At 45.0% G+C, this 25835-nt stretch overlaps 2 protein-coding genes across 3 annotated transcripts in view; one reads left to right on the top strand and one right to left on the bottom strand.

The window, feature by feature from the left end:
• BUD23 (BUD23 rRNA methyltransferase and ribosome maturation factor) overlaps positions 1 to 17318 on the bottom strand; it is a 17485-nt gene extending 167 nt beyond the window's left edge. Inside the window, exons 1-12 of one of the 2 annotated variants that reach the window (XM_073670750.1) lie at positions 17151 to 17311; positions 14391 to 14428; positions 14141 to 14236; positions 13980 to 14062; positions 13798 to 13894; positions 13620 to 13716; positions 7131 to 7181; positions 6948 to 7033; positions 6825 to 6870; positions 5025 to 5086; positions 4165 to 4254; positions 1 to 556 (exon numbers count right to left, since the gene is read on the bottom strand). The exon at positions 1 to 556 is cut by the window's left edge and continues 167 nt beyond it. In XM_073670750.1, the coding sequence (XP_073526851.1) occupies positions 502 to 556; positions 4165 to 4254; positions 5025 to 5086; positions 6825 to 6870; positions 6948 to 7033; positions 7131 to 7181; positions 13620 to 13716; positions 13798 to 13894; positions 13980 to 14062; positions 14141 to 14236; positions 14391 to 14428; positions 17151 to 17198 (849 nt within the window). In that variant the 5' untranslated portion in view covers positions 17199 to 17311 and the 3' untranslated portion in view covers positions 1 to 501. Of the gene's footprint in view, positions 557 to 3897; positions 4052 to 4164; positions 4255 to 5024; positions 5087 to 6824; positions 6871 to 6947; positions 7034 to 7130; positions 7182 to 13619; positions 13717 to 13797; positions 13895 to 13979; positions 14063 to 14140; positions 14237 to 14390; positions 14429 to 17150 lie in introns of those variants that run through there. The other variant, XM_073670749.1, reaches the window with a different exon arrangement.
• Positions 17319 to 17546: 228 nt separating this feature from the next.
• DNAJC30 (DnaJ heat shock protein family (Hsp40) member C30) lies at positions 17547 to 22695 on the top strand. Its single transcript, XM_073667613.1, has one exon. It carries the CDS (start codon positions 17586 to 17588, stop codon positions 18447 to 18449), a length of 864 nt encoding a protein of 287 aa, XP_073523714.1. The 5' UTR covers positions 17547 to 17585; the 3' UTR covers positions 18450 to 22695.
• The last annotated feature ends 3140 nt before the right edge of the window (positions 22696 to 25835 follow it).

Genomic DNA, 25835 nt, shown 5'->3' on the forward strand with positions numbered 1-25835 from the left:
GGATTGTATCGGGATATATAGATATCTCATGCGTTGGAATCAGAGGTGTATATACCATACGCTCACTGTGAGTTCCCCCAATAACCGGCCTAGTGGAAGCAGCCGCGGCCCTGTCCATCACTAGTCAGTCAATTGCGTAATTGTCCTGACAATTGGAGGCAGTTGAGTTGCGTCGCCTGACAAACTGGTGGCAGCGGTGAGATCTGTGTGATTCCTCCAGTGTTCTCCCTGACAGACACCATAAGAGTGGCCTATATTGTGATACAATTAGGAGTTAAAATCTTAATATTACAGAAGAGTTTTATCTTGACATAATGGGATTTGTAGAGAAGGATCCAAAACAGTATTATCCCCAGTCAGCCCAGTACGCACTACAGGGTCTGGACTCCACAATGCGGGAGGCGCTCCAGCTCCATGTAATAAGGAAACACACGATCAGATACTATTGCATCCAGCGCACTGCAAACTCTTCCCATAAGAAAAAGAAAGTCTGTGCTGAGGCTAAAACTGAGGTCTTCTCTTGCGTCCTGTGAACTTTGTGTCTGCCCGAACTTGCCTGCATTGACAAAGAAAAAAAACCAAATCACAATGGTTAACAAAAATGTAACAGCAGCCAATAATTCATAATCGATAAGTATAAAGCCTTTTATGCTAAAACAGGTTTTCATAAATATATATCTTCTTATAGTGTGGATAAGGCTTTCATCACATTGTCTTTTTTTTCCTTTTGCCGTACAATACTGTGCATACTTTTATTTCTGCAAAGTAAGATTGCTGTCAAAAATAAAAATAGTTTATTTTTATTGTTTAACAAAATTTTAAGTAAATGAACCAAAGAAAAATCTAAATCAAAGAAATATTTGGTGCGACCGCCCTGTGCCTACACTACGGCATCAATTCTTCTAAGTACAACAGATGCAGCTGTGTCCGTACAATTGTATACGTTGCACACTGTGAGGTATAGGTCTTTGCTGTGTCCGTAGAGGACACGTATACCTGGGCATTAGTGTGAACAGAACTTTCCAAAGTCCTTATCTGTAAATGGGGGCAGTACAAGTTTCTACATTTATTGGTCTGTGAAGGAATGTCCCTCCCTCATAGCCGGTAACCCCGTCACATGCGGTGATTGTACAGAAGCACATAGTAGGCACTATGGGAACATGGCACTATTTCCCTGGTGTGGTTAATGTGGAGGGCAGTACCGTGCTCAATATGGCGAATTGTCATAGGCCTCCACGGTGTATAAACAGACCTTTTCACATGAAACATTTAGGACAGGGGTGTGGTATAACAGGATCCATTGACAATGTAAAAAAAAAAAAAAAAAAAAAAAAAGTAGACAACCACATCTTCAGACACTTGTCATTGTTACAGAAATCCAAGAGAGGATTATGAGAAATCAGAGGAAATCTACATGAAAATGATCCCAGCAGGCGCATGTTAGCAGAACATCAAATCGACATATAATAAACTAGCTATTGAGCCCGTTCTACGCCCGGGTGGCGAGCATTTTTATTGGTATATGGTCTCCCATCCTGGTATTTGTGCTGCCCTCATCCCTATCCTGGTACGCATGGCACCCCTTGTGTGACTCGTGGAAGCCCTACCCTGGGAGATGCGGGACTCGGAGCCGGGTCCTGTGATGTAGATGGGGTGCAGCCGTGGCCCGGACCAGCTCCGTGCCCAGGGTTGTCGCACTTTAAAAGGATGGTATGGGCTTGTCCGGGTTGAGTGGCTGATCTCAACTACGCCACCTGTGGCACCTGGTGAAGGCCACCAGCGCTGCTGCAGTCTGCTGAGGCAGGGTGTTATGGCAGCCGTCGTTGTTACTACTCCCCACAGGCAGAGCAGGGCCTCAGGGCAGAGGATCAGGATGGAGGGGGTAGTAGTCTAGGAGGTCTGGTGCTGCGTAGTGTGGTGTAATGCAGAATAAAGAGTCCGGAGGCCATAGGGGTTAACTTCCAGGGTTTTTACTCACGTTGAAGAGTACAGCTGCAAGGCTTCTCCCTGCTCCTCGCGGAGTTCTGCGGTCACAAGAGACTGGGGGGTCCGACAACCTCCGAGTAAGTCCAGTGTTCGATCAGGACCCCGCACCAGAGTGTTCCTAGACTTCAGACTGGGTCCTTTCCGGTCTGTGTGTGTAGATAGGCCGGGTCTCCCTCTGAACGTCTCTCAGAAAAAGGGTACGGGTGGCAGCTCCGCTCCTTCCGTTACCCGGTGGGATCCTCAGGGCCTACCGGGCTTTCCTGACCAGGACGTGGAGTAGCAAGGTCAGGTGTCGGGGGCCGGTACCCCTCTTGCAGCCGGAATCCCTCTGAATAGATCAGCATAGCGAGGACAGGTGGCGTATACCGCTCCGTCTGCAACCTCCCTGGGATCCATTTGCGGTGGAGCTACACTCCCGAGCTCCAGGCCTTCTTGGTCATGGTCCTTGACCGGGCTGAGACATACATTATCTGCAGCCTGCCCCTCGACCCAAGGCCAGGGTACAAGGGCCGTGTCTCCCACCGCTGCAGGTCCACACAGGATCCACGTTCAGCGTGGGAGATCACAATACAAGAGACAGTCAAAGAACCAAGAACAAAAATGGCTTTGTATTAAATATGTATTATTAATTGTCACTAAAATGCGAGTCCTCCACCCTCACCCACTAAATGGTTCCCCTATCTCTTGGTTCCCCAGTCTCCCGAGTACCAGGAGGGGCAGCACCTAGTGCATTCTAGCTCCCTCTGGGGGGAGAAGTGTGGTGTTGGATGTGGAGGTGGGGTCCTGACCATCACACTGTTCTTACCTCAGAGGAGGAACACTACTTTCCATTAGATAAGTGCAGCATCCCTGTGGCGGTCGAACCCTCAGGGGCACCACACCCTCATCCCCCTAATCCTGGTACGCATGGCACCCCTCATCCCCCTAATCCTGGTAAGCATGGCACCCCTCATACTGGTATGTATGGTATCCTCTGCACACATACAAAAAAAATATAAACACTTAAACTCACCTTTCTTCCCTGTGCTCCAGCGCTGCGGTGTCCTCTTCTGCCGGAGGCCGGGGAAGGAGCGCGGCGCCGAAGCACCGCACTGTCTGCCGCCATTTTGCTGAAGACACACTGTAAATGTGTTTTCAGTAAAATGGTGCCGGATAGCGCTATGCGCATGCGCCACTTCTGACGCCTTCACTACGTCCCCGGTCTTTGGCCAGAAGAGAGGCGCCGGGGCAACGCTCCTCCTGGTCAGGTAAGTATCTAAGTATGGGGCCGGAGATCGCGGTATGCGTTCAGTGTCTACGCCAGCGCCATACACTCCTCTTACCTGTAACGGCTGGATGCGGTCTTCTGTCTGGAGCCAGACTGCGCGTCGCGCATGCGCAGTCTATAGGGGCTTCAAACAGAGGGACGCTTAGCCGCTTATATTATAGATATGCTTGATCCGATATCATAGAGATTCAGCAGTGCAAGAGTTAAAAAGCAGATAAAAGCACTATGTTTTGCAATTGGCTACTGGGTATGATCATGGATGTCCATTTGGACTCATTGAAGTATATCATATTCCTTCTACGGGTCTGTGCATACGTACTTTTGCCACAAATCTTTCTGCTCAGATTTGTCACAAAACCTGAAGGATTTCCTAGCACCAGCAAAGTGATTGAGATTCCTGAAGTGTCATGCACACGTTGCTTATTTTTTTCTTGCAGATTTGCAGCAGATTTAAATCTGCCAGATGTCAATTGTTTCAGTCGCGTGTTTCACCCAGTAACTAATGATTGGGTAAAATTCTGCAACAAAAACACATGTAAGAAATGCGCTAAAAACTCGCCTATTTTACACAGCGTTTTACCTGCCAAGAGATGCAGAAATGTATGCTGCACATATTTTAGCTTGGTGTGCCAACTCCAAACACATCAGGTACTGGACCATTAAAAATCCACAAGAGCTACACCAGCGCCACATGATCCAATAACCAGGGCTTGGTGTGAGGCGATGGACAAGCAGACTGAGGGTCCAACATCTTCCAGCAATTGATTTTGCTCAATTCCCTGATCACGAGTGTTGTGTCTGTGAGCGAAAAATAGCGTTCTGCTTATTGCGGCCCACCCAGAGTAACGACACCCCTCCCCGATATAAGGCAGCTCGCTGACGGATCAGGACACCGTCACCCACACACTTACTTTCCCTGTCGTCTACGCCGTTCCTTTTTCTCCAGTATCCAATCTCTGCTTTTCTTTGCCGATTTCCCTCGGATATTTTTAAATCGCATCCTGCGTTATATAAAGTGGATTTGGATTTAGGAAAGGATTATATTAATATATAAGTGTAAGAGGCAGGAAAACATGCCGGCACCTGGGAGCAGGCACGATGAAGAACCTCTTTTGCTGTTTGTCTGTCCTGGGGGCTGTGAGGGGACTCAACACCCTTCCAGCAAGTACAGACAGACATCAATATCACTGGTACATAGTAATTACTTATGATGGACACAAGCATTTTCACAGTTGTCAGTCAGATATAGAGAGAGGCATTTAAGATCTCAGCAAGAAGGGCACTGATGATGGTATATGAACTTTCTGAAACATCCTCAGCCAAAAACATTGCCATAAAGCCAAATTATAGACAGACGGGTGCATGTCTGTAAATTAGGAATAATTATGCAACATGTCAGCATGCATCTCAGGGCTTGCAGAGTGCTGCTGGATTCTTTTGTTTTCATATAAGAGCATTAGCCACTGGGCCCATATTAATTCTACATTTACCAACTCCATGCCTTACATTGTGCTCTCCCAACACTTCAGAAACCTCCGACTGCCACAGCACAGGGCTCCTCGTGTCATTAGGGCTGTGGAAAAGATTGTTTTTTGCTGCCCTTGAAGGGAACACACTACTTTCTGAATGCTACAATTATTTTCAGCGAATATATAACATAGAAATCATCTTTTTTACTTTGACTTTTCTGGGGGAACAGTTTTTTGCTACAAGCCGATAATACATTAATGAAAATAAAAATGTGTATGTGCCACATACACACATGTATTACCTCTCATTGGTGAATGATGCCTGATGTCTTGATCCTTGTTCTGCTGACCCTTCTCCCAGACCCTATAACAGAGTGAAATATTAACATTCACTTCAGTTATATTTGCCCAAGATAAGAAGTATGTCCCTTACTTATATGGAATCTGTCAGCAGGTTTTTGCTATATAATCTGAAAGCAGCCTGATGTAAGGGCAAGACCCTGATTCCTGCAATATATCACTTATTGGTCTGCTTGGTGCAGTTTCAAGAAAATCACTGCTGTATATCTAGCAGTTCTCTGAATGCTGAGCCCTGATATAACCCCACCCACACCATTGATTGGCAGTGTTCACAGAAAGCTGCCAATCAGTGGTGGGGATGGGGTTATGGCATGAGACAACTAGTCCTCCAGTGATCACCTCCTTTTGATAAAACATTGACTACAATGAAACTACAACAAGTAGCTTAGTAAATTACACATCACTGGAATCATGACATCATGCTTCTCTCATATTACATAGCAAAAATCTGATGACCGATTCCCTTTATTAGTAACATTATAAGCATAGGCTTAAAGTGAATTTCCACCTTCTATCACCTTTACATTTTGACATGAAACAGATCCAAATACATTATATGATAAAAATGTTCCAAATCCTCTACATAGACATTGCCTTTATGATGGACTTCAGTGTAATAACTGAGCATTAAGCGCCCTCTAGTGGAGCTTGCTGGCAGTCACTCGGTCGAGGAAATTTTTTTTTTTTTTTTTTTTTACTGCAAACCACAAAAAAAAAAAAAATTCGTCATTTGTATTCTTTTTTGGGGACCAAGAAAATGAGGTCAACTTTGTTTTCTGTATGTACAAAAGAAAAGGTTTGTTTTTTTTTGCAAATCTGTCATATACGTCCATGTGAACTATATGATTATGGACATGAACCTGGCATTAGATTTTCTGTCCTGTCAACAAAAAAAAACATCCAGACGTCCTTTTCTGCAATAGAAGTCCTGGGCAACAGCATCCACATCAATAAGCTGAATCTTGTCAGCAATATATGTTTTTGGTAGTTAACAGTTAAAAAAAAACAGTGAACATAAGCTGCAATTGATCAAGACTGAAGTTTTAGACTCAAAGAGGTGGGCTCCTCTTAATTTGGCACATCTTTCAGCTGATGAACACCCCCGCAAGAAATGTAATAAAGTCTGTGCTTGAAGTACATTTCTGCTTTCATTTAAGCCACTTTTTGGGCCGTAAGTAAATTATGAAAACTTTGATGGCCGCCTCCTCCAGCTAAGCTTAGCCTACTTTCCAAACTTTTGGTGGAGATGGCAAAAAAATGGTGTAAAAATGTCAAGTCATACATTTTTCGCACAACTACGAGTTGTGAAAAAAATATAGCAACATTTCAAACAGTTTTATGTAAGAGTTCTGGAGAAAACTGATGAGCCACATTAATGTACAGCTATGCAGGAGACTCGGTGCTCTATAGCCAGCTGTCCGTGCCGCGATTCATGTGGCACATATGCAGCCAACCAACGGCCACTATTCGGCTGCTGCGCTCTCACTTCCTCCACTTGTCTGGGATTTGTTAGAGACAAGGAAGAGCACAGCAGCCCAATAGCGGCCACTGATTGTTATGCCACTTGAGTCCTGTAGCCAATGCCATGAGAACCCTGCTGGAATGCACCATGAGGCGAGTATCTGTTATTTTTTATTTTACAAGGGGGCTACTACATTTAAAAAAGGGGCTGTCCAGATAGTGAGAAACCCATTTAATAGAATAATGCAGAACAAGTGTTAGAGCTCTCCGCAGGGGCTTACCTTAGGCAATACTGCAGATACACCGACAAACAGGCACAAGAAAAATCTACAAAACAGATATAATTAATATTAGATTATCAAGTGCAAGAGAGGAAAACAACATACATGTAAAATATATCTTACTTCTTAGCCTTGGTACTGTTAGGATAGTCCACTACCATGCCACCAGTAAATCCGGCTCTCATTGCTTGAGCGGTTACCAATTCTAGCTATAAAAGATAAATAAATTCAGCAACTTTACACAATGTCACAAATATATAGAAGAAAATGTCATAGTAGAGTATAGGAATAATACATGGCCCGTACCTGCTCTCCATTTTCAGGATACAGCTGTAGGACTGCACGAGCTCCCCGAGCCTGCAGGAAACAAACACCAGGTTAACTGAGTCTGTCCATATAAAGACCAGAACGGAGTCATAAAATAAAAAAAAAATGTAATTCTACCCATAAACTGATGTAGGTCAGCAATGAAAGGGAGGGTGTATTTTGATCCATAATATGGTTTGCAAAACAGACCTGTATTGTGGACACTTCATTCCAATTGAAAAGTAGAGCAGAAGCAGGATACATGTATGCAAACACTGAATATATGAAATATAAACTGCATTACTGCCAGAGAATATACATAGCGCACAAAATAGACGATTTGTGTGAGCCCACAAGCCACAACAAGGTGTAACTTTCCTTGATGAGATCCTAGCTTACTGTGCTGCTGTACTCCGATATGTCACAGCAACTTGCACCAGTTCACATTTGCTTCAATCAGATAGAAGGTGCTGTTTTTTTGCAGCGTACATTTGGTAGGTAGTTGACTGAGTTTTTGTCCCACCAAATTAGCGCAGGATTTTACCTGCATCGGGCTTCTGGCCAGATAGAGGCGAGTTTGATAATAAACAAATAACCCTTTCAGAGCTGATGGGCACAAACCAATTAGCCAGTTTCTTTGCCAATTATCTCAATAGATCTCTATAGGTTATAGGACAGCAAAAAATGGAAGTTTCACACATTCAGTGTTTGTACCTGTTCACACTTGCTGCATTCTGTGATAGGAGGTGTTGGTCAGATTTGTTTTTTGTTACTTCATTCCAACTGAGTGCTTCTTGGGCGAAGCTGGGCTGATCGGTCCTATATTCAATTCCTTCACCCCCCCAGCCTGTTTTCACTTTCCTGACCAGGCCAAATTTTCCAATTATGACCAGCGTCACTTTATATAATAACAACTCTGGAACAAGTCAACACATCCCAGCGATTCTCAGACTGTTTTTTCGTGACAAATCGTTCTTTATGTAATGGTAAATTTAGGTGGATATTTTTTGCGTTTGTGAAAATATCAGAAAATTTCACAATTTTTAAACTTTTAAATTCTTATTCCCGTAAATCAGAGGGACATATCACACAAAATAGTTAATAAATAACATTAAAAACATCTCTAATTTACATCTGTATCAATTTTGAAACAATTTTGTTAAGACGTTAGAAGGGTTAAAATTATCAGCAATTCCATTTTTCCAACAAAATTTACAAAACTTTTTTTTTTTTTAGGGACCACATCACATGTGAAGTTTCTTTGGAGGGGCCGACGTGACAGAAAGTACCCAAAAGTGACACCATTTTAAAAACTAACCCTTAAAGTGCTCAAAACCACATTCAATAAATTTATTAACCCTTCAGGTGCTTCACAGGAACTAAAGAAATGTGTAAGGAAAAAACGAAAGTATAAAATGTTCACACAAAAATGTTGCTTTAGCGCCAAATTTTTCATTTTCACAAGGTTAACAGGAGAAAATGGACTGTAGAATTTGTTGTGTAATTTCTTCTGAGTACGCAAATACCCCATATGAGGGGGAAAACTACTGTTACAGTGTATGGCAGGGCTCGGAAGCGAAGGAGCACCATTTGACTTTTGGAACAGAAAATTGCCTGGAATAGATATCGGACACCATGTGGCATTTGTTGAGCCCCTGATGTGCCTAAAGAGTGGAAACCCCTACAAGTGACCCCATTTTGGAATTTAAACCCTTTAAAGCGCACCTGTCAGCAGGATTGTGCTCAGTAAACCACATACACTGTCAGATGGACGCCGTTTCACTGAATAAAATCATACCGTGGTTGATTAAATAAATCCGTCTTGTGGTTATTTTTTAATCTTTATTTTCATTTTTGAGACGATATGCTCGTGCTTTGGGGCGGGCTTTGAGAAGGGGCTTTATCTGGTGCTCTGCTTATGTATTCCACTGTATGGCTTCTGACGGTACAAATCCAGAAATTTTCCTGCAGCAATATGGCGCCGCCGGCCCTGCACCATATTGCTGCATGTAAATGTCTTCATTTGAACCACAGAATTACAGACGCATTCTGTAAAATAGGAGGCAGGTCAGTGAAGGCACAGTGAGCCGTCATAAGAGCATACAGATGAATATGCAAGCAGAGCACCAGAGAGAGCGCCCCCCACAGGCTGACCCGGAGCACGAGCATATCATTACCTCCAAACTGAAAGTAAAGATTATAAAAGAACCACAGGACAGATTTGATCAACCAAGGTATCATATTAATCAGTGTAATGTCGCCCACCTGACAGTGTATGTGGTTTATTGAGCAGTCATGCTGATCTTTAAGGAATTTATCTAGATGTGTGGGGAGCATCCTGAACCCAAAGGTGCTTCACAGAATTTGATAACGCCGAGCTGAGAAAATAAAAAATAAATTTTTTTCACAAAAAATAAATAAAAAAAAGTTGCTTTAGCCCCAAATTTTTCATTTTCACAAGGCTAGCAAGAGAAAATGGATCCCAAAATGTCTTGTTAAATTTCTCCTAAAAAAGACGATACCCCATATGTGGTGGGAAACTACTGTTTGGGCACAGACATTAATGGAATGGTCTGTGGATGCCATGCTGCATTTGGAGAGTCCATGATGTGCCTAAACAGTGGAAACCTCTGACAAGTGCCCCCTTTTTGGAAACTAGACCACTCAAGAAATTTATCTAGATGTGTGGTGAGCACCTTGAACCCACAGGTGCTTTACAGAATTTTAAAACAGTGAGCTGTGGAAAATAATATTTTTCCCACAAAAATATTGCCTTAGCGCCAAATTTTTCACTTTCACAGGAGTAAAAACAGGAGAAAATGAATGGTACAATTTATTGCGAAATTTCTCCTGTGTACACCAATACCACATTTGAGGTCAAAAACTAATTTTGAGGCACACTGCAAAGCTCAGAGAGGAAGGAGCTCCATATTATAATGCAGACTTTGCGCTAATGGTTTGCGGGTGCCATGTCACATTGGCAGAGCCCCTGAGGTGCTGAAACAGCAGAACCCCCCCCCAAAAGTGACCCTATTTTACAAACTAAACTCCTCAGTTAGATTAATCTAAGGGTGCAGTGATCATATTGGCAACTCAGGTATGGCACAAAACCTTATATCCTTGAGCAGTGAAGAAAAACAATAAAATTGATAAAAATGGCACCAAAATGTGTCACACGATTTCTGCTGAATGTGGCAGTACCCCATATGTGGCTGTACAGTACTGCTTAGCCATATGGCGAAACTCGGTTGGGAAATATCGCCATTTGCCTCTTGGAGCACAGATTTTCCTAAATTAGTTTGTAGACTCCATATACAGAGCCCCCAAGTTCTAGAAGAGCAGAATCCCCCCTCAAATGACCCCATTTTGGAAATTACACCCCTCTGGGAATTTATCTATAGGTGCAGTGATGATTTTGACACCATGTGCTTTCCAGAAAAAAGCAGCAGTGGATGTTGCAAAGTCAAAACTGCAAATCTGCAGTTGTAGTGCCCATACATTGCAGTGCCCAGTTCGTGCTTCTGGAGACATGGACCCTGTAAATTAAGCAGGCTCTCATCGCTACAGTACTGACAAATATGTGGACGCTAAATGTGGTTTAGGTTAACACATGACGGACCTGAGTGGGGGACTTGCTTTTTTTGTGGATTGAGTTGAAGCTTTTACTATGAACATTTTACATCACATTTATCCTGCACTCTACGCTGAGCACTTACATTCCGTTTAAGTCTCTGAATGACGCGATTCAGATGAAACCCCCAATGGATCCATTCAGTATAATGAGACAGCAGGGTTATTCTGTACTCAGTCTGACGTCTGTTCAACGTTGTCCTTCTCAGAGGTGCACAAAAACCGCGCTTTGGTGCATTCTTAAAAAGACGGACACCACCAGATCATAGGACAGACTGCGTCCACAGTGACTCCATCTGCCTCATAGGGAATCTCCCACCCTTTTGTCTGAATCACGTATTTCAGAGATTTACACAGAAACCCTGGTGTAACCAGGGCTGTGGAGTTGGTAAGCCAAACCTCCGATTCAGACTCCTTGATTTCCCTGACTTCCAACTCCACAGCACAGCCTCACTACTGAACATATACATAAACTTGCGCAGATTGAGCTTTGAAAGTCCTCAGGAAAATGGCGCCGGCGGCTGTGCATGCGTAGATTGCTCTGTGCCACTGGCGGCATTTTACTGAAGTCCACCATTAGTCCCAGACGCGGGCGGCGCTTGCACAGATTGAGCCATTGGTGGCTTCAGGAAAATGGCGCCGGTGGCACTGAGCAATCTACGCATGCCCCATTTTCCTGAAGGCTTCCAAGAGTTCAATCTGCGCAAGTGCCGCCCGCTGCGAGGACAGCGTTGGTGTCAAATTTTAAATAAAGAAAGAAAGACACCCAGATACAGCGAAGGGGATGGAACAAAGCTGAAGACCCTAACCACAGATGCGCCCTGATGCATGAACATATGAATACAAGCAAACTTCAAACAGGGATTAAAGAAAATCTACAAAACGGATTTCTTCACCTCAGGTATCATTTTAATCAGCATGACAGCGACAATATGGCCATGTCTGTACTCTACTTAGTAAAAGGCTGTTGACAGATTCTCGTTAAGGCCACGGCCTTACTATCAGTATTTGGTCAGTATTTTTTCTCAGGAGTGGGAGGCAAACCAGATGAGGAACAATCAGAGAAAATGTATAATAGAAACAAGTCACCTATTCTGCATTTATCACCCACTCCTGAGAAAAAATAGTGACCAAATACTAATAGTGGGGCTGTGGCCTAAAGGGACTGTCAGCACAGAATGACTGGTCAAACTAAGTCCCACCGCTTGGTACTTCATGGTGGGACCAATCATTTATATACACCTTCCCACCTGCTTGTTGTCCCTTAATCTACACCCTCTCCCCTTATTTGATTGACAGGTCTGGCTTCACACACACAGAGAAGGGAGGAGATAGAGGGAAAACAAGCAGGTGGGAAGATGTATATAAAATGGTTGGCTTCGCCATGGAGCACCGAGTGCCTGTACTTGGCTTGAACAGTTACTCTGTGCTGACAGAGTCCCTTTAAGGACAATTTGACACATCTGTGTTTCACATTCTAAGTACGGACAGCGATACATGAATCACCTGAACTCCGTCTCATAGCCATATAGTCTGTCAGACTGGCTGCGGCCTATGTGCCCACGATGCAGAAATGCTCCGGATTTTTTCCTGAGCGTTTCTGCATCTCCCTGGCAGAAAAAAACGCATGCGGATTGTACATGCGGATTGTACATGCGTTTTTCCTACCAGGGACATGCGGAAGTGAAGCGTTCTTCACATGCATTTCCGCATGCGGGTTGTCAAGCGCTTTCCAAGCGATTTTAGCATCACTTGGAAAGTGCTTGACAACTTGGCCACACTGTATAAATCCATGCAACAGATATGGATTTATATAGTGTGACCGAAAGAATGGTAAAAAATAAATATATACTTACCCTCTAATGGCCCCCGGTGTCCTTGTCTTGGCTTGCCAGCAGCTCACGGTAGATTAAAGGACCTGCCGACGTCAGCGGTCGCGTGACCCGTCACATGACCAAATTATGTCACCGCAGGTCCTTTTAGTCTACCGCGAGCTGCCGGCAAGCCAAGACAAGGACACCGGGGGCCATTAGAGGGTAAGTATATATTTATTTTTTACCATTCTTTCGGTCACACTATATAAATCCATACCTGTTGCATGGATTTATATAGTGTGACCAAGTTGTCAAGCACTTTCCAAGTGATGCTAAAAGCGCTTGGAAAGCGCTGGACAACCCGCATGCGGAAATGCATGTGAAGAACGCTTCACTTCCGCATGTCCCTGGTAGGAAAAACGCATGTACAATCAGCATGCGTTTTTTTCTGCCAGGGAGATGCAGAAACGCTCAGGAAAAAATCCGGAGCATTTCTGCATCGTGGGAACATAAAATAAAAAACAAATATTAGGCTATTTATTGGTACCCAGGTCCGGAGGAGAGTCTCCTCTTCGCAAACCCGGGTACCATCCGCACATTGGAACGCATGATATCCGCATCTGCAGATGCAGTGATGCGGATTCCATGCGTTCCAATGCAAGTCAATGGCGGTGAAAACGCCGCAATTCCGCAAAATAATTGGTAGTGCTGCGGATTTTTCCACAATGATAATCTGAAGCGGAAATTTCCGCAGCATGTGCACAGCACATGCGGATTATCATTGGGGAACATGGCAGACCTTCTACCATGCGTTTCTGCAGCGGAATTGCTGCTGCGGAAATGCTTAAAAAATGCATACTGGCCACACAGCCTTAATATTACATTATGCTACAGTGTATTGTCTGGCTCCTGGGTAAGTTTGCCAATGATGCCCTGCTCTGTGCCAACACCAGCACTGGAAGTTATAAATCTAATCCAATAAATAAAATATATGTACTTCACCTATTTGGTGTAAGTTAAGACAATGACAAGTAAATACACTCACCAGAGCAGAGTAAAGAGTAGAGAAGAAGCGAAAGAGCCGCTGAGGAGGATTATGTGTCTTCTTATCAGCATTACAGAGCCACTGCAGAGCTGAGATACTAACAGGAAAAAAAGAAAAATCAAAATATAATAGGACTAATAAAAACACAATTTTTGCCATCTCTAAGCTGCAGGACTACCTGATACAGCCATCAAACGTTCCAGGTCGGAAGGGAATACCTTGCCCCATATCCCCAAGGATCAAGTCCCCCTCTACTTCTCGCTCTAATGCCACATCTAGAGAAATAAACAAGAGCAGGGATTACCTCTAAGAAAAGGAGTGCAACCTAATGATCAACGTCATCATCGAAATTAGACTCACCCAGCATGGCAGTACTGATGTCGATGCCCACCCAGTGATGCCCCTGCTCAGATATGAAGTCTCCACTCAAACCAGAACCACAGCTGCAAAAGCAAAACAAAAAAATAAAAAAGCATCGATCCAGAAGCTACATGGTGTATCCAATATGGCATGCACCCTACCCGACATCCAGGAGGTAGCAGGGCTGATCTTCAGGCAAGCACAGGAGCTCCACAGCACGCTCAGACATCTGGGACTGAATCTCTATAATACGGGAGCTAGAACGAAAAGGAAGAAGCTCACAAGGGACCAATACACAAAGAACGGATTGAAATCACGCAGACAGACAAGTATAGTAGTGGGCGGAGGGCAGACGGATAGAGGACGGCCAGACGGATGATACAAACTAAAAGAGAGAGCAACAGTCCTTACTTCTGTGTGTATTTTTGAGCTTCATCTTCATTGTAAAACTGTAGGGAATAAAAGAAAAGTATAAATGTATTAAATAAAAGAAATAAATATAACAAGCAAAATACACAAACTGAAATTCTACATCATACACACACTAAGTCTGGGCTATATGGACTTTCTTGCATGACTGCAGTCTATTGGAGCAGCCAAGTCGTTTTCTGGACGTCATCTGTAGCTCCGGGTGGATTGTGGCAAATTCATTTCTTTTTCATTATGATGGAAGTCGGTTTCAAGTACAAAATGAGAAATGAATGAATATTGTTTGGTGATTGCTTCATAAAATGATTTACTTATCTCATAACGCTCCACCTGTTCACTAATATTATTCCTGTAGGTGCACAGCAGGATTTTGTGTTATAGCAGAATAATGGCTGGATATTTGGGAATGATATTTTCCCGCTAACTAGTTGTTATCCCCCAGATATCAGGGTGCTTCCATCTGTGGAAAGGGAGGCCACGTTACTGCTGCTTTAAAATGTTTCTTACGGATCTACGTGGTAATAAACAGTGTTAGTGTTACGACTAACTCTGAAGACTAATGAACTGTTCTACAAGCCTTCAATATGCAGGAATTTCAGAGTCCTTATGACAAACACACAAATGGAGAATATGTCAGGTTGCAGTCAAAATTGTAATGCCTCATTGGCTTCCGTTTACTGCATTGATGTGCAGTCCAAATACGTGCTGCAAATCATTGGTGATCACACACTGCATGTGCTGACATCAGTTGCAGCAATCCACATTGATGTTAATAGGAACCTGTCATTAGAGTCATGCTGCTCCACAGACAGCACGAGATAGAGTCGGGCTGCGGAAGCCATTTGTGTACATAGAGAAAGACCTGGGCCGGAGAAGTATTGGATTAGTCAAGTCCCTCTCTATAATTCTTGGACGCTTTTCAAACAATGACCCTGATTCATCAAAGTGATTATGTAAAACTCTTTGAAAAGTTGCGACTTTTGGCATTTTAAACACCAGTTTTGGCCAGCTCCACCAAAGTGGGCGAAGCTGGGACAGGATGTGACCATGCCTGCTTGTCCAATTCCGGACGAGCTGTGGCATAGCTTAAACACAAAAAAAATATCTTACTGAGCACCTGACTGGAGTCAGATTTGTGGTGAGGTGCCTCCAACCTGCCCCCTTATCAAGACCAGCATCAACAATGCCCATCTTGATGAATTAGGGTCTGTTTTTCTGAAACACTGCAGCGTTTACGAGTGAAATATACCTGGGTGCAATCAGCCAGGCTCTGGGTCATACTGCCCTTGGTTAGGTGCAGCATGAATCTAATGACAGGATCCCTTTGTAGGAGTTGATTGGGATTGAATGTTTATTCACAAAATAGTAAGTTATCCCTATGTCCTGAGGATATGGGGATAACTTACGGATCACTGAAGTTTAATCGCTGGGGCTCCCAGCAATCCCAAGAACAGGGTCTGTAGAGCTTCATCCTGAATGGAGTGGAATTGTGCATGTTCAACATCCGCACCATTCATTCGCTATGGGACCGCTGGAAATAGCTGAGCCCTGTACTTGGCTGTCTCAGAGGATGAATCGATCAGAGGTCGAGCATACACAACTCCACTCCATTAAAGATGGGGGCTCTCCAGAATCACATTCTCGGGCTCACAGTGATCAGCAAGTTATCCCTTATCTTTTGGATAAGGAATAAACTTCTATTTCCCTATAAGTTTACAGACATCGAAAATAACAAACAATTATACTCTCCCACCCTCCTCCATCAGCAAGCCTATGGGGGATTACAGAAAAAATCCAAGACAACACCTAGGAGATGGAAATGGGACCTTTCAATAGTTATTTTGAACCATAACAATCTGCCATTAGATCTTCAGCTAGAAATGTCAGTAATTGTTAAGGCCTTCAAGACTTCTGTAGGAAGTCCGAAACTTCCCGGGCTCCGCCATAGCCGAACGAGGAGTCATCGCTGAGGGCAGCCGGGGCACACTGAGGGCAGCCGGGGCACGCTGGGGGCAGCCGGGGCACGCTGAGGGCACGCTGGGGGGGGAGGGGCACGCTGAGGGCACGCTGGGGGGGGGAGGGGCACGCTGAGGGCACGCTGGGGGGGGAGGGGCACGCTGAGGGCACGCTGGGGGGGGAGGGGCACGCTGAGGGCACGCTGGGGGGGGAGGGGCACGCTGAGGGCACGCTGGGGGGGGAGGGGCACGCTGAGGGCACGCTGGGGGGAGGGGCACGCTGAGGGCACGCTGGGGGGGAGGGGCACGCTGAGGGCACGCTGGGGGGGAGGGGCACGCTGAGGGCACGCTGGGGGGGGCACGCTGAGGGCACGCTGGGGGGGGGAGGGGCACGCTGAGGGCAGCCGGGGCACGCTGAGGGCACGCTGGGGGGGGAGGGGCACGCTGAGGGCACGCTGGGGGGGGAGGGGCACGCTGAGGGCACGCTGGGGGGGGAGGGGCACGCTGAGGGCACGCTGAGGGCACGCTGGGGGGGGGAGGGGCACGCTGAGGGCAGCCAGGGGTTGTCCAGTAGAAAGAGCAGAGCAGCCCATAGGGGTGTGCTGAGGTCAGCCATACGTGCCATTTGTGATGCCATTGGGCGAGGGGTGGCATTAAAAAAATAAATAAATTAAAAAAAAACGTTCAAAAAGTTGAGTAATACATAGGCAAACAGCACACAGAATGACTGCAGCCACACTCTCTATCCTAAATAACCACAACATGGCAGCGCAGTACTTCCTCCTACCAGTTCTGCGGGTCCGGTCTGCTCCGGTCTCCTCACACTCTTAGCCATGCTCTCAGCCGCTCTAACACTCTCCGGTAGACGCTGGACTCTACACGTGAGAGCTGGCGCGCACAAACTACGTCATGCTGAGGCTTCCTGACCTCCTCTCACAAGAGGCCGATGTGAACCCTCAGCAGTCTCCTCAGATGGAGCCATTCTATTGCAGCAATGTGAGCTTGTCTTCAAGAAAATGGCAGCGACAACCTCCACCACTTGTTTTCCAGAACCTTCAAGCCTCGTTTTACGTTTCTTCCGACAATTAACACTATTGGCTATAAATTGTGATTGACAGAGTAGCTAGCCAATCATATTAGCTGCTACAGTTCTAGTACGGGCACGCCTTAGAAATGCGTCTTGTGATTGGTTGATACCGTACCGGCCGTCGCGCCGGTAAATATGGCGGAGGTCAGGCTGAGGTTGTTACGGAGTAGATCGCGGCCGCTTTTACTTGAAGAGAGGACTGTGTTTGGCAGGAAACATGGCGATTCGTTGGTCCTGTCTTGTGAGGCATCCAGTGAGTCCACTGCAGTTGCTGGAGCTAGCTATAGACTACGGTTATATACATTGTGGCCCTCAGGACCCCACAGGGGCTGGAGCAGAAGGCAACTGAATCCAAGCCAGGTGGTTCGTGTTTATTCTCAATGGACTGGATCAAGAACCTCCTATCACCAAGACAACAACCACAGAAATGGCCCAGACAGGGCTCAGGACTGGGGGTCTCCGCTGTATAAGAGCCGCACGGCCTACTATGACATACTGGACGTGACGAGAAACGCCACCCAGGCCCAGATCAAGACCGCCTACTACAAGCAGTCCTTCCGCTTCCACCCCGACCGCAATGCTGGAAACGAGGACGCCACCAGGCATTTTGGGCTGGTGACAGAGGCCTATTATATATTGGGCAGCGCCAGCCTGAGGAAGAAGTATGACCGTGGCATCCTGAGCCTGGAAGATGTCCGCTCCGCAAAGAAACCAAGCGGGAAAAGTGTCAGCCCTTCCCGAAAGGAGACTGGAGCTCCGAGAGCGGCGTCCTCGTCCTCTTCTACAACTCCCGCCAAGCCCATGTTTGATTTCGATGCTTTCTACCAGGCCCATTACGGGGAGCAGCTGGCCCGGGAGCAGCTCTGGAAGGCCAGGCGGGAGAACCTAGAGAAGAAGAAGCTGGAGGAGGCCAGGACCACCCGGATTAGTAAACTGGTCGATCTGTCAGCCATGGTGATATTATTGTCTACCACCATCGTACTCCTGACGCTGCGATGAGACCATCACTCCATAGTAATATGTACATCTTATGGAAATAATTTATCCCATCACTCAGGACCTTCCACACAACTCTTGACGTCCAATGAATGCGGGATTCTCCCATTCATTAAACTGGAGTGTGACTGCGCTTACATGGCCACCTTACTGCTGGTAACAGCGGACTGGGCGCTACCGGTATCAGCCAATCGGACGTTGGATATGTAATCCATGCACTATAAATGGCTGATATGTAGACCCACCTAAGAAAAAAGTTACATCTGTGTTTAACTCCACTTGATGATTGGTAGGTTTCTCTATACATTTATCCAGGATTCTACAAAAGGAAATGAGCAGAATACTTAACGTGTACTTTTATACCAACAACGTAATGCTCCTTCTAGGACTTGCTGCTGAATGTTGGGGTCGTTTACCTTTGGCTGCTGTAAACCACATGTCCTTATAAACTATTTGTCCTAGGATATGTTCTGTACAATTAGAGAGGTTGTCCACTACTTTATCAATGACCTCTCCTTAGTATCGGTCATCAGTGTCTGATCGGTGGGGGTGTGTTTTAGGTGCCGGAAGCCCTCAGTTACGCAGCTGCTCCATCTAGTGAAATTGGCCGCAGCTGGGTACTGGAATATCAGTAGAAGGAGTAGCTCTGTAACTGAGAACAGCTGATCGGCGGGATGCCGGGTGTCGGCCCCCAACCGATCAGATATTGATGACCTATCCTAAGGATAGTTCATCATTGTTAAAGTAGTGGACAACCTAAAGACTCCATATAGATTAGATGACATTTCTTGGGGTTTTTTTGTTTTTTTTTATGGGTCTAGACGACTACCTAATGTGTATAGGGGCCTCTCTACAATCCCCCAACAGATGAGGTTTGGACAGTTAGAATTTTAATGGTCTTTTTTTTTTTTTTTTTTTTTTTTTTTTTAGGGAAGGTGAGCTGTCTCCAGAGGTGTCTGGCAGTGACCTTCTCTATCCTAGGAAACGCATGAATGCTTGGTCGAGCTGAGTGTTTGTGTATAGAGTATTTGGAAGAGACAGCTAACCCCTCTGTCCCTCCACTACTCCGTCTCACACAGCTGCACAGTCAAAAGACTATGTTTGTGGTTAGAGGGGAGTATTCCAGTGCCAAGAGGGTCTTTCCTCCTGTGAGGACAAAAGATTGCCCATGTCAAAATCCACATGCCATCAGGATAGTAAGGACACCCTATATATATATATATATATATATATATATATATATATATATATATATATTAGATGGTTATCCTGTCCTGCTGAAATACATCTGGCCAACACTCCTCTGATGTGAATGGTCACCTTTACATCTGTACCAGCTACAGAGCATCGCAGGGGGGAAGACTTATAAGTAAAAATAGTAATGTATCCTACTTCAACCAGCTATTTTACCTTTGTGTGAGTGATGACTATGCCCCTCGTCGACCTAGGCTACTAAGCGTAACATGTAGGTGGTTATAGAGGAGCTCCATGTGAGGCATCTGCCAAAAGTAACAGCTGACTGCAATTGTTCTGAGATTGAGGCCCCACACGTCAGCGCTGTGTGCACAGAACCGGACAGGTTTATGTGCTGAGTATCGTTCTGTCTAAGGTGACATGTATGGAGATATTCAAGGGAAGAATAACTGCATACATATTACATATGTAGAGGCTCCATGCACTGGTATAGAAGCTTTATTATGGCTCCATGTGTTCTGTGCATGAGCCTAAATGTAGGGACCTACAGAAACTTTGTGTCTGTCGTGGTACTGCAATGTTTTCTGAAAGTGGAGAAAGTTGTAACCTGCAAATGTCATGCAGGTTAAGGAAACATTGAGATAATTTCATTGCAGCCAGAAATCTCTAACTTTATACTTTGTAGTATAATCTGTCCCAAACTCCATTAATCTCTGTGTGAAGAGAGTCGTCACAGAACTGTAGCTGCGCAGCCCTGCGGCCTTATGTCAGTGATTCCTATCTGGCCAAAGTACAGAGGTGGACACATATATATGGTGCTGTCACATTGTGTCGTGGCAATGAATGTTTACAAAGTCTATATAATCCTGACGTATGATACAAGCCAAATGACTTTGTCGCCACTTTTAATTTAATGCCAATTCTTATAAGGAACATGAATGTGTATCGGAGGTGCAAGACTGTGATGATGAGACCAGTGCCTTCCTTACTTCTCCTGAGCACAGGACCACCGCACTTTATAATATTTATTGTAATTGTCCAGATTGTGTATATAAAAGAGGTGATGGAGGACCGGAGTTGTTGTTTTCTTTGATTTTACATTGGGTGTCCTTATTTCACCTGCACTGGCTCACAGATTCATGTTACACAATGCAATGTCTCAGAATGGAGACAATCTGGCTGATCCAGCTTCTCTGATTCTCTCCAATGATAACAACTTGAAGCTACGTGTGTCCATTATTGTTGGTGCAAGGAAAATCTGATTCTGATCTGGTGCCACAGAGTACCTGATCCTCCACAGTTCATGTGTGCAAGTGTTCCCTTTTCTAGCAGCCTTCTTCCTAGGTTATAGACCTCTTGTCCGTTGCTTAAGATACAACTTTGTTACAGGGGATGATCAGTCCTGGACAACCACTTATTAATGAGCCCAATGAGGTGGAAGAAAAACCAATACCTCCTTGACCAGCGTCAACACCCTACACCAGTTCACTTGCATCAACATCTGGGGAGGGGGAAGGTGTTTCCTGTTGTCACTTGTGTTAAGCAGCTAATCAGCATTCTCAGATTGGCTGCAGCGATCAAACTTCATCCAAGTTGGAAGAAACTGATTGATCCACTCTTGTGAAATGTGAGCACTGCAGGCAGTCAGCAGCTGTTGAAATTAGTTTTTGGGATTTAAGTTTTGGTTTTACATATTTATTAACCTGCATCCATGTATACTGACTTCTCTCCACCATTCCTGTTCAGCCTATGGTTGTAGAAAGGCCCACCTAATGAGCATCCAGGGGCCTAAACTCTGCAAATTGTTTTCTATTGTCACATTTTTATGCCGCATTCACTTGAAAAAAATCAAGAAATTAAAAACTACGGAAGAATCTGATCATTAGGGTGATTTTGGCAACAAGCTCATGGATTTCTACGAATTACATTGAAGTTAATAGGATTGTCACAGAAATTTTTGCAATATGTGAATTCACCCCTAGATATTTCTGCTGATCAACGAGTCAGTCTGTAAGAAAACCGCTATACCATAGTCCTAAAGGGACTCTGTTGGCACAGAATGATTGTTCAAGGCACTCTGTGAATCACGGGAGGGACAAACGTTTAAATACACCTTCCCACCTGCTTGTTTTACATATATCTCTTCCCTTCTCTGGCACTATGAAACCAGAGCTGTCAATCAAAGAGTGGGGTGGAGATAGAGGGAAAACAAGCTGGTGGGAAGGTGTATTCAAATGATTGGCCCTGCCATGAAGAACAGTGAAGTTACTTTTCCGAACCAATACTACCCACTGACCAGCCAAGTGATGCTGACTAGCTAATTGTTACTGCGGAAATTTTCACGTGCTCCAAGCGCTGTGCTGCTCACTGCGTTCGCCGCTCTGCTCCTCTCAGTGTCAGGTCGCTGCACTGAGTTACCTCATGCAGCACTTCCAACTCTGCTGCATATTCCTGTTGTCCCCATGTGTTCGTAGGGAAGCGAGGCCAGATCCTGCAGTATCCTGCCTGGTTTGTCTTCCCAGCCTATCCTCTGCCAGTATGGGATATATTGGGCTGCTCCTCCTCCTGTTCCCTGCCTAAACTTAGGTTCCCTTTCTTGTCTGACTCGTGCACGTGTGTTTAGTCTAGTGTTTTGTCTCATCTCTCCTGTTATTGACCCAGCTGGTTTACTCATTCTGTCCGACTTCTCCACTCCTGACCTTGGCTTTGTTTTGTGAACCTGTGCTGCCTGCTCCGACCTTGGACCGCTCTGACTACGCTTCTGTCTTCGCCCCTCTGTGCTCCGCTTTCCTGCTTTGTCCTGTGGGTCAGCTCCTGCAGGTCTGGGGACTGTCCTGGAGTGGCACCTAGTGACTACCTGCGACCAAGCCTATCCTCACCACCAGAAGCTCTAGCGAAAACAAGGTAGTCACTTAGTTATGCCCAGCCCGTGGCGCAGAGGGTCCACACCCCCGCACTAATACAGTGAATTATTTGTAGGTGTTTGTTTTTTTTACTATGTATCTGACAACACACTGATACATGCAACAAATAAAAAAAATTATGTAAGCGTAAAGCATAACCTTTTTGCCTTTTTATTTAAAACAAGGATCTACGTTCTGAACGCCCTATTTATAAGCACCGAATTCTCTCAGAAAGTACACACAAATTTTATAATTGTCAGAAAAAGGTATACATGGGTCCAGTGTATTTCAGGAGCTGCATCAGAATTTCAAACCAATTTTCAGAAACGAAAAAACATTTTGTAGAATTTAAAGGCAAGTTTACATGAGAAGATTTTTATCTATGAAATATGCTGGTCTGCAATATAACAAGTCAATCGGCGCTCGTTTATGTCTGCTCCACATGGGCCAATGTACACTGAATGGGAATGAACAATCATTAATACAAGGAGACATGTGCTGCCGAGAACTAATAATCAGAGTGATCAGCCAATGAAAGAGTGTTTTCAATGAACGATGGTTCTTACGATTGTTTGGGCCATTTAAAGGGGTTGCTCCATAAACAATAGTTCTCTCCAACCCACATGATAGATGGTAAATGTGTGATTGCTCGCAGTCTTCCTGCTGAAAACACCACTAATCTTGAGAATGGGCATCCTGAAGACCCCTTTATAAATAGAGAGGTAATAAATGTGTGCGCCCTGTGTTCCATCCACTATCTGTAGAGTGGTGGTCGCACATGCTCACTACCACTTCATTCACACAGAAATCTAAGGGATTCCCGTTCTAGTGATGGGGTTGGGTTCCCAGCTGTTGAGCCCCAGCAATGATACTGTTATTGATATTTTTTTTGTGGATAGATAATATAGGTGGTTTACAGGCTCCTGTAAATCCAGTTCTGGTTATAGGCAGTGCAGAGGGCTGTTTTCTCTTTTCCCTACTTTAACCAAGATGAGATCCTGGCCTTTTGATCAAAAGCCGAATCAGATAGTGCCACAAGGGAAATGATAATATTTCCATAAGGAAAGTGTTCCCTCGCCCTTGTGCAGAGATCCAATCATCCTTTTGATCAAGGAAGATCTCCGCTATGTGCTGTAGAAGGAGCCTTAACTACACAGAAAATCGGAGCCTATTGCACCTTGTAACTTGTGGTCAGTCTACAGCTTCTGTCACAATACGACAGGATAATAGCTGTTTGCAGCAACCTTTCCAAAAGTGCACAGATCATTAACCACACTAATTAGTTAATGAGTGAAAAGCGTAACTGAAAACGGCGGGACAGCAATTAGAAGAAATGGGAGAGGGCCAGACTCTCCTGCTGAGAGGGGAAGCATTGCTCTACACCGAACAGAATGAAACAGAATTGGAAACCTAAGTGAGAAAGAAACAGGATTTATTTGTGTATATCAGAGAATAATAAAGAGTTGGATCAACCAAACTACTGCGCAGACATAGCGACACACAGCACAAGAGATCCACATACACTGGCTGACACTTGAGTGGTGCCACCACTACTGCCGCACATTCACAGATATCGCTGTGTACACACACCCAGGAAATCACTATATTGCCCCATATCACCAAGAGCAGCTAAACCACTCACACTTAGAAATCAAAGAAGATCAACATCATGGAGGTCTACCCACTCAACTAGTATACAAATAATTTTCGCGTATGTGTTGGGGCTATGGGCGCTAACCAGGTCCCTAGAACTAGGGGCACCCTAGTCTATCCCTGTCCCCCGGATTACTCCTGAAGGTGGAGACGCCGGGGTCACGTGCCCCGCTATGCTCCTATATCAACCCTGATCTGTTTCCTCCCCCACCCAGGGAAGCTGAAGTGCATAGGGATACACTAGACAAACAAATGAAGACGGACAGGGATAAATGAAAATACTAACCATACAAAATACACACACCAAACAACAGAGTGGAACACAGGGGAGTTATAGGAAGGAAAAACCAAATAGGAGAGAATGAGGATGTGCACACAGACAAAACACCAAGCTACAGTCTCCGGATTAAATCTCCAAACGCCAATAACAACTACAACTCCAGAACCAGGCAGTAAGCACTAACACTGGCAATCGCTAAGTTTCAGAGAAGAGCATATATAGCAGAGGGGAGTTGTCACAGAACGACAAGGAGATGTCCGGCAGGCGGCACAACACATGGATGCAATGGGAAGGTATAGGGGGAAGGAGAGCCCCAGCGGTAGGGAACGAAAGAAGGGACACCTTCTGACACCAACCTGTGTCTGTTCCTAAGCTCCCCTATCGTCCCTAGACGGGTCCTTCCCCCCTAAGCCCTCGCTAGCCGTGGACTTAACCTGGTAGTGAGTAGGCCAGCGAGACAATAGTCTTACTACAATAGGACAACACGAGCAAGGTAAGACAAACAATGGAAATATAACAACACAAAATACACTTAGCTTTCCAACAGGAAACTTCACCGCTGCAACTGCAACAAACACCACAGCTTCTCCAGAGACTGGCTCCTTCAAAGAGGTCAGCATAGAATGAACTATAACCGGCGGTCAACTGATGGATCATGTGGCTATTTAAAGGGAGATAGGAGTGGCACCAACCAACATCAGCTGACCATCCTCAAAAGGCTGCCAGCAAGAGACTAACATAAACCCTTGCAGGACAAAGAGGAAAAATTACAGCATACCCACAGCTGCCACAAATCCCCAAATTATTTGTGACAGGAGTGGCCAACACTGAACAGCTGAGACAATCCAAGTAGGAAAGCTCTAGGAGTAACAACTGAACAGATTAACCCTTGCACTGCTAGCAAAGAAAAAAACCTGCACTGATTAATAAGATGGTGAAGTACTTCTAACCAATGCAGGAGTTTGTGAAACCAGACGCTGTGGTCTTCTGGCCCCTCTCTGTCGCGGTATCTCTGTGACAATAATGTAACATCATGCTCCAATGGCAAAGTATTTGTATGCACTTCCATTTATGTCTCCCTATCACTGGATCTATCTGTAGTGTACACATGTGCTACCATGACACACATGATTCCTTCTTGTAATTATACACCGCACCAGACACATTGCTGCATACGCAAAAGTACATTCAGTGGCAACACTGCTCAGCCAAAGTTACAGATGGCTCTGACTGTTTTGCAAAATGTTTAGCTACATCATTCCTACTAAACCTTCTACCGTGTAACATGTAGAGGGGTCTTGTGGATGGTGTTGCTATAGAAAGAGCAGTGCAACAGGTGGGAGGGGGATTTTACAGTGT

Source organism: Phyllobates terribilis, unplaced genomic scaffold (assembly GCF_046119375.1).
Source record: "Phyllobates terribilis strain yellow unplaced genomic scaffold, ASM4611937v1 Scaffold_2__4_contigs__length_985480577, whole genome shotgun sequence".
NCBI lineage: Eukaryota > Metazoa > Chordata > Amphibia > Anura > Dendrobatidae > Phyllobates > Phyllobates terribilis.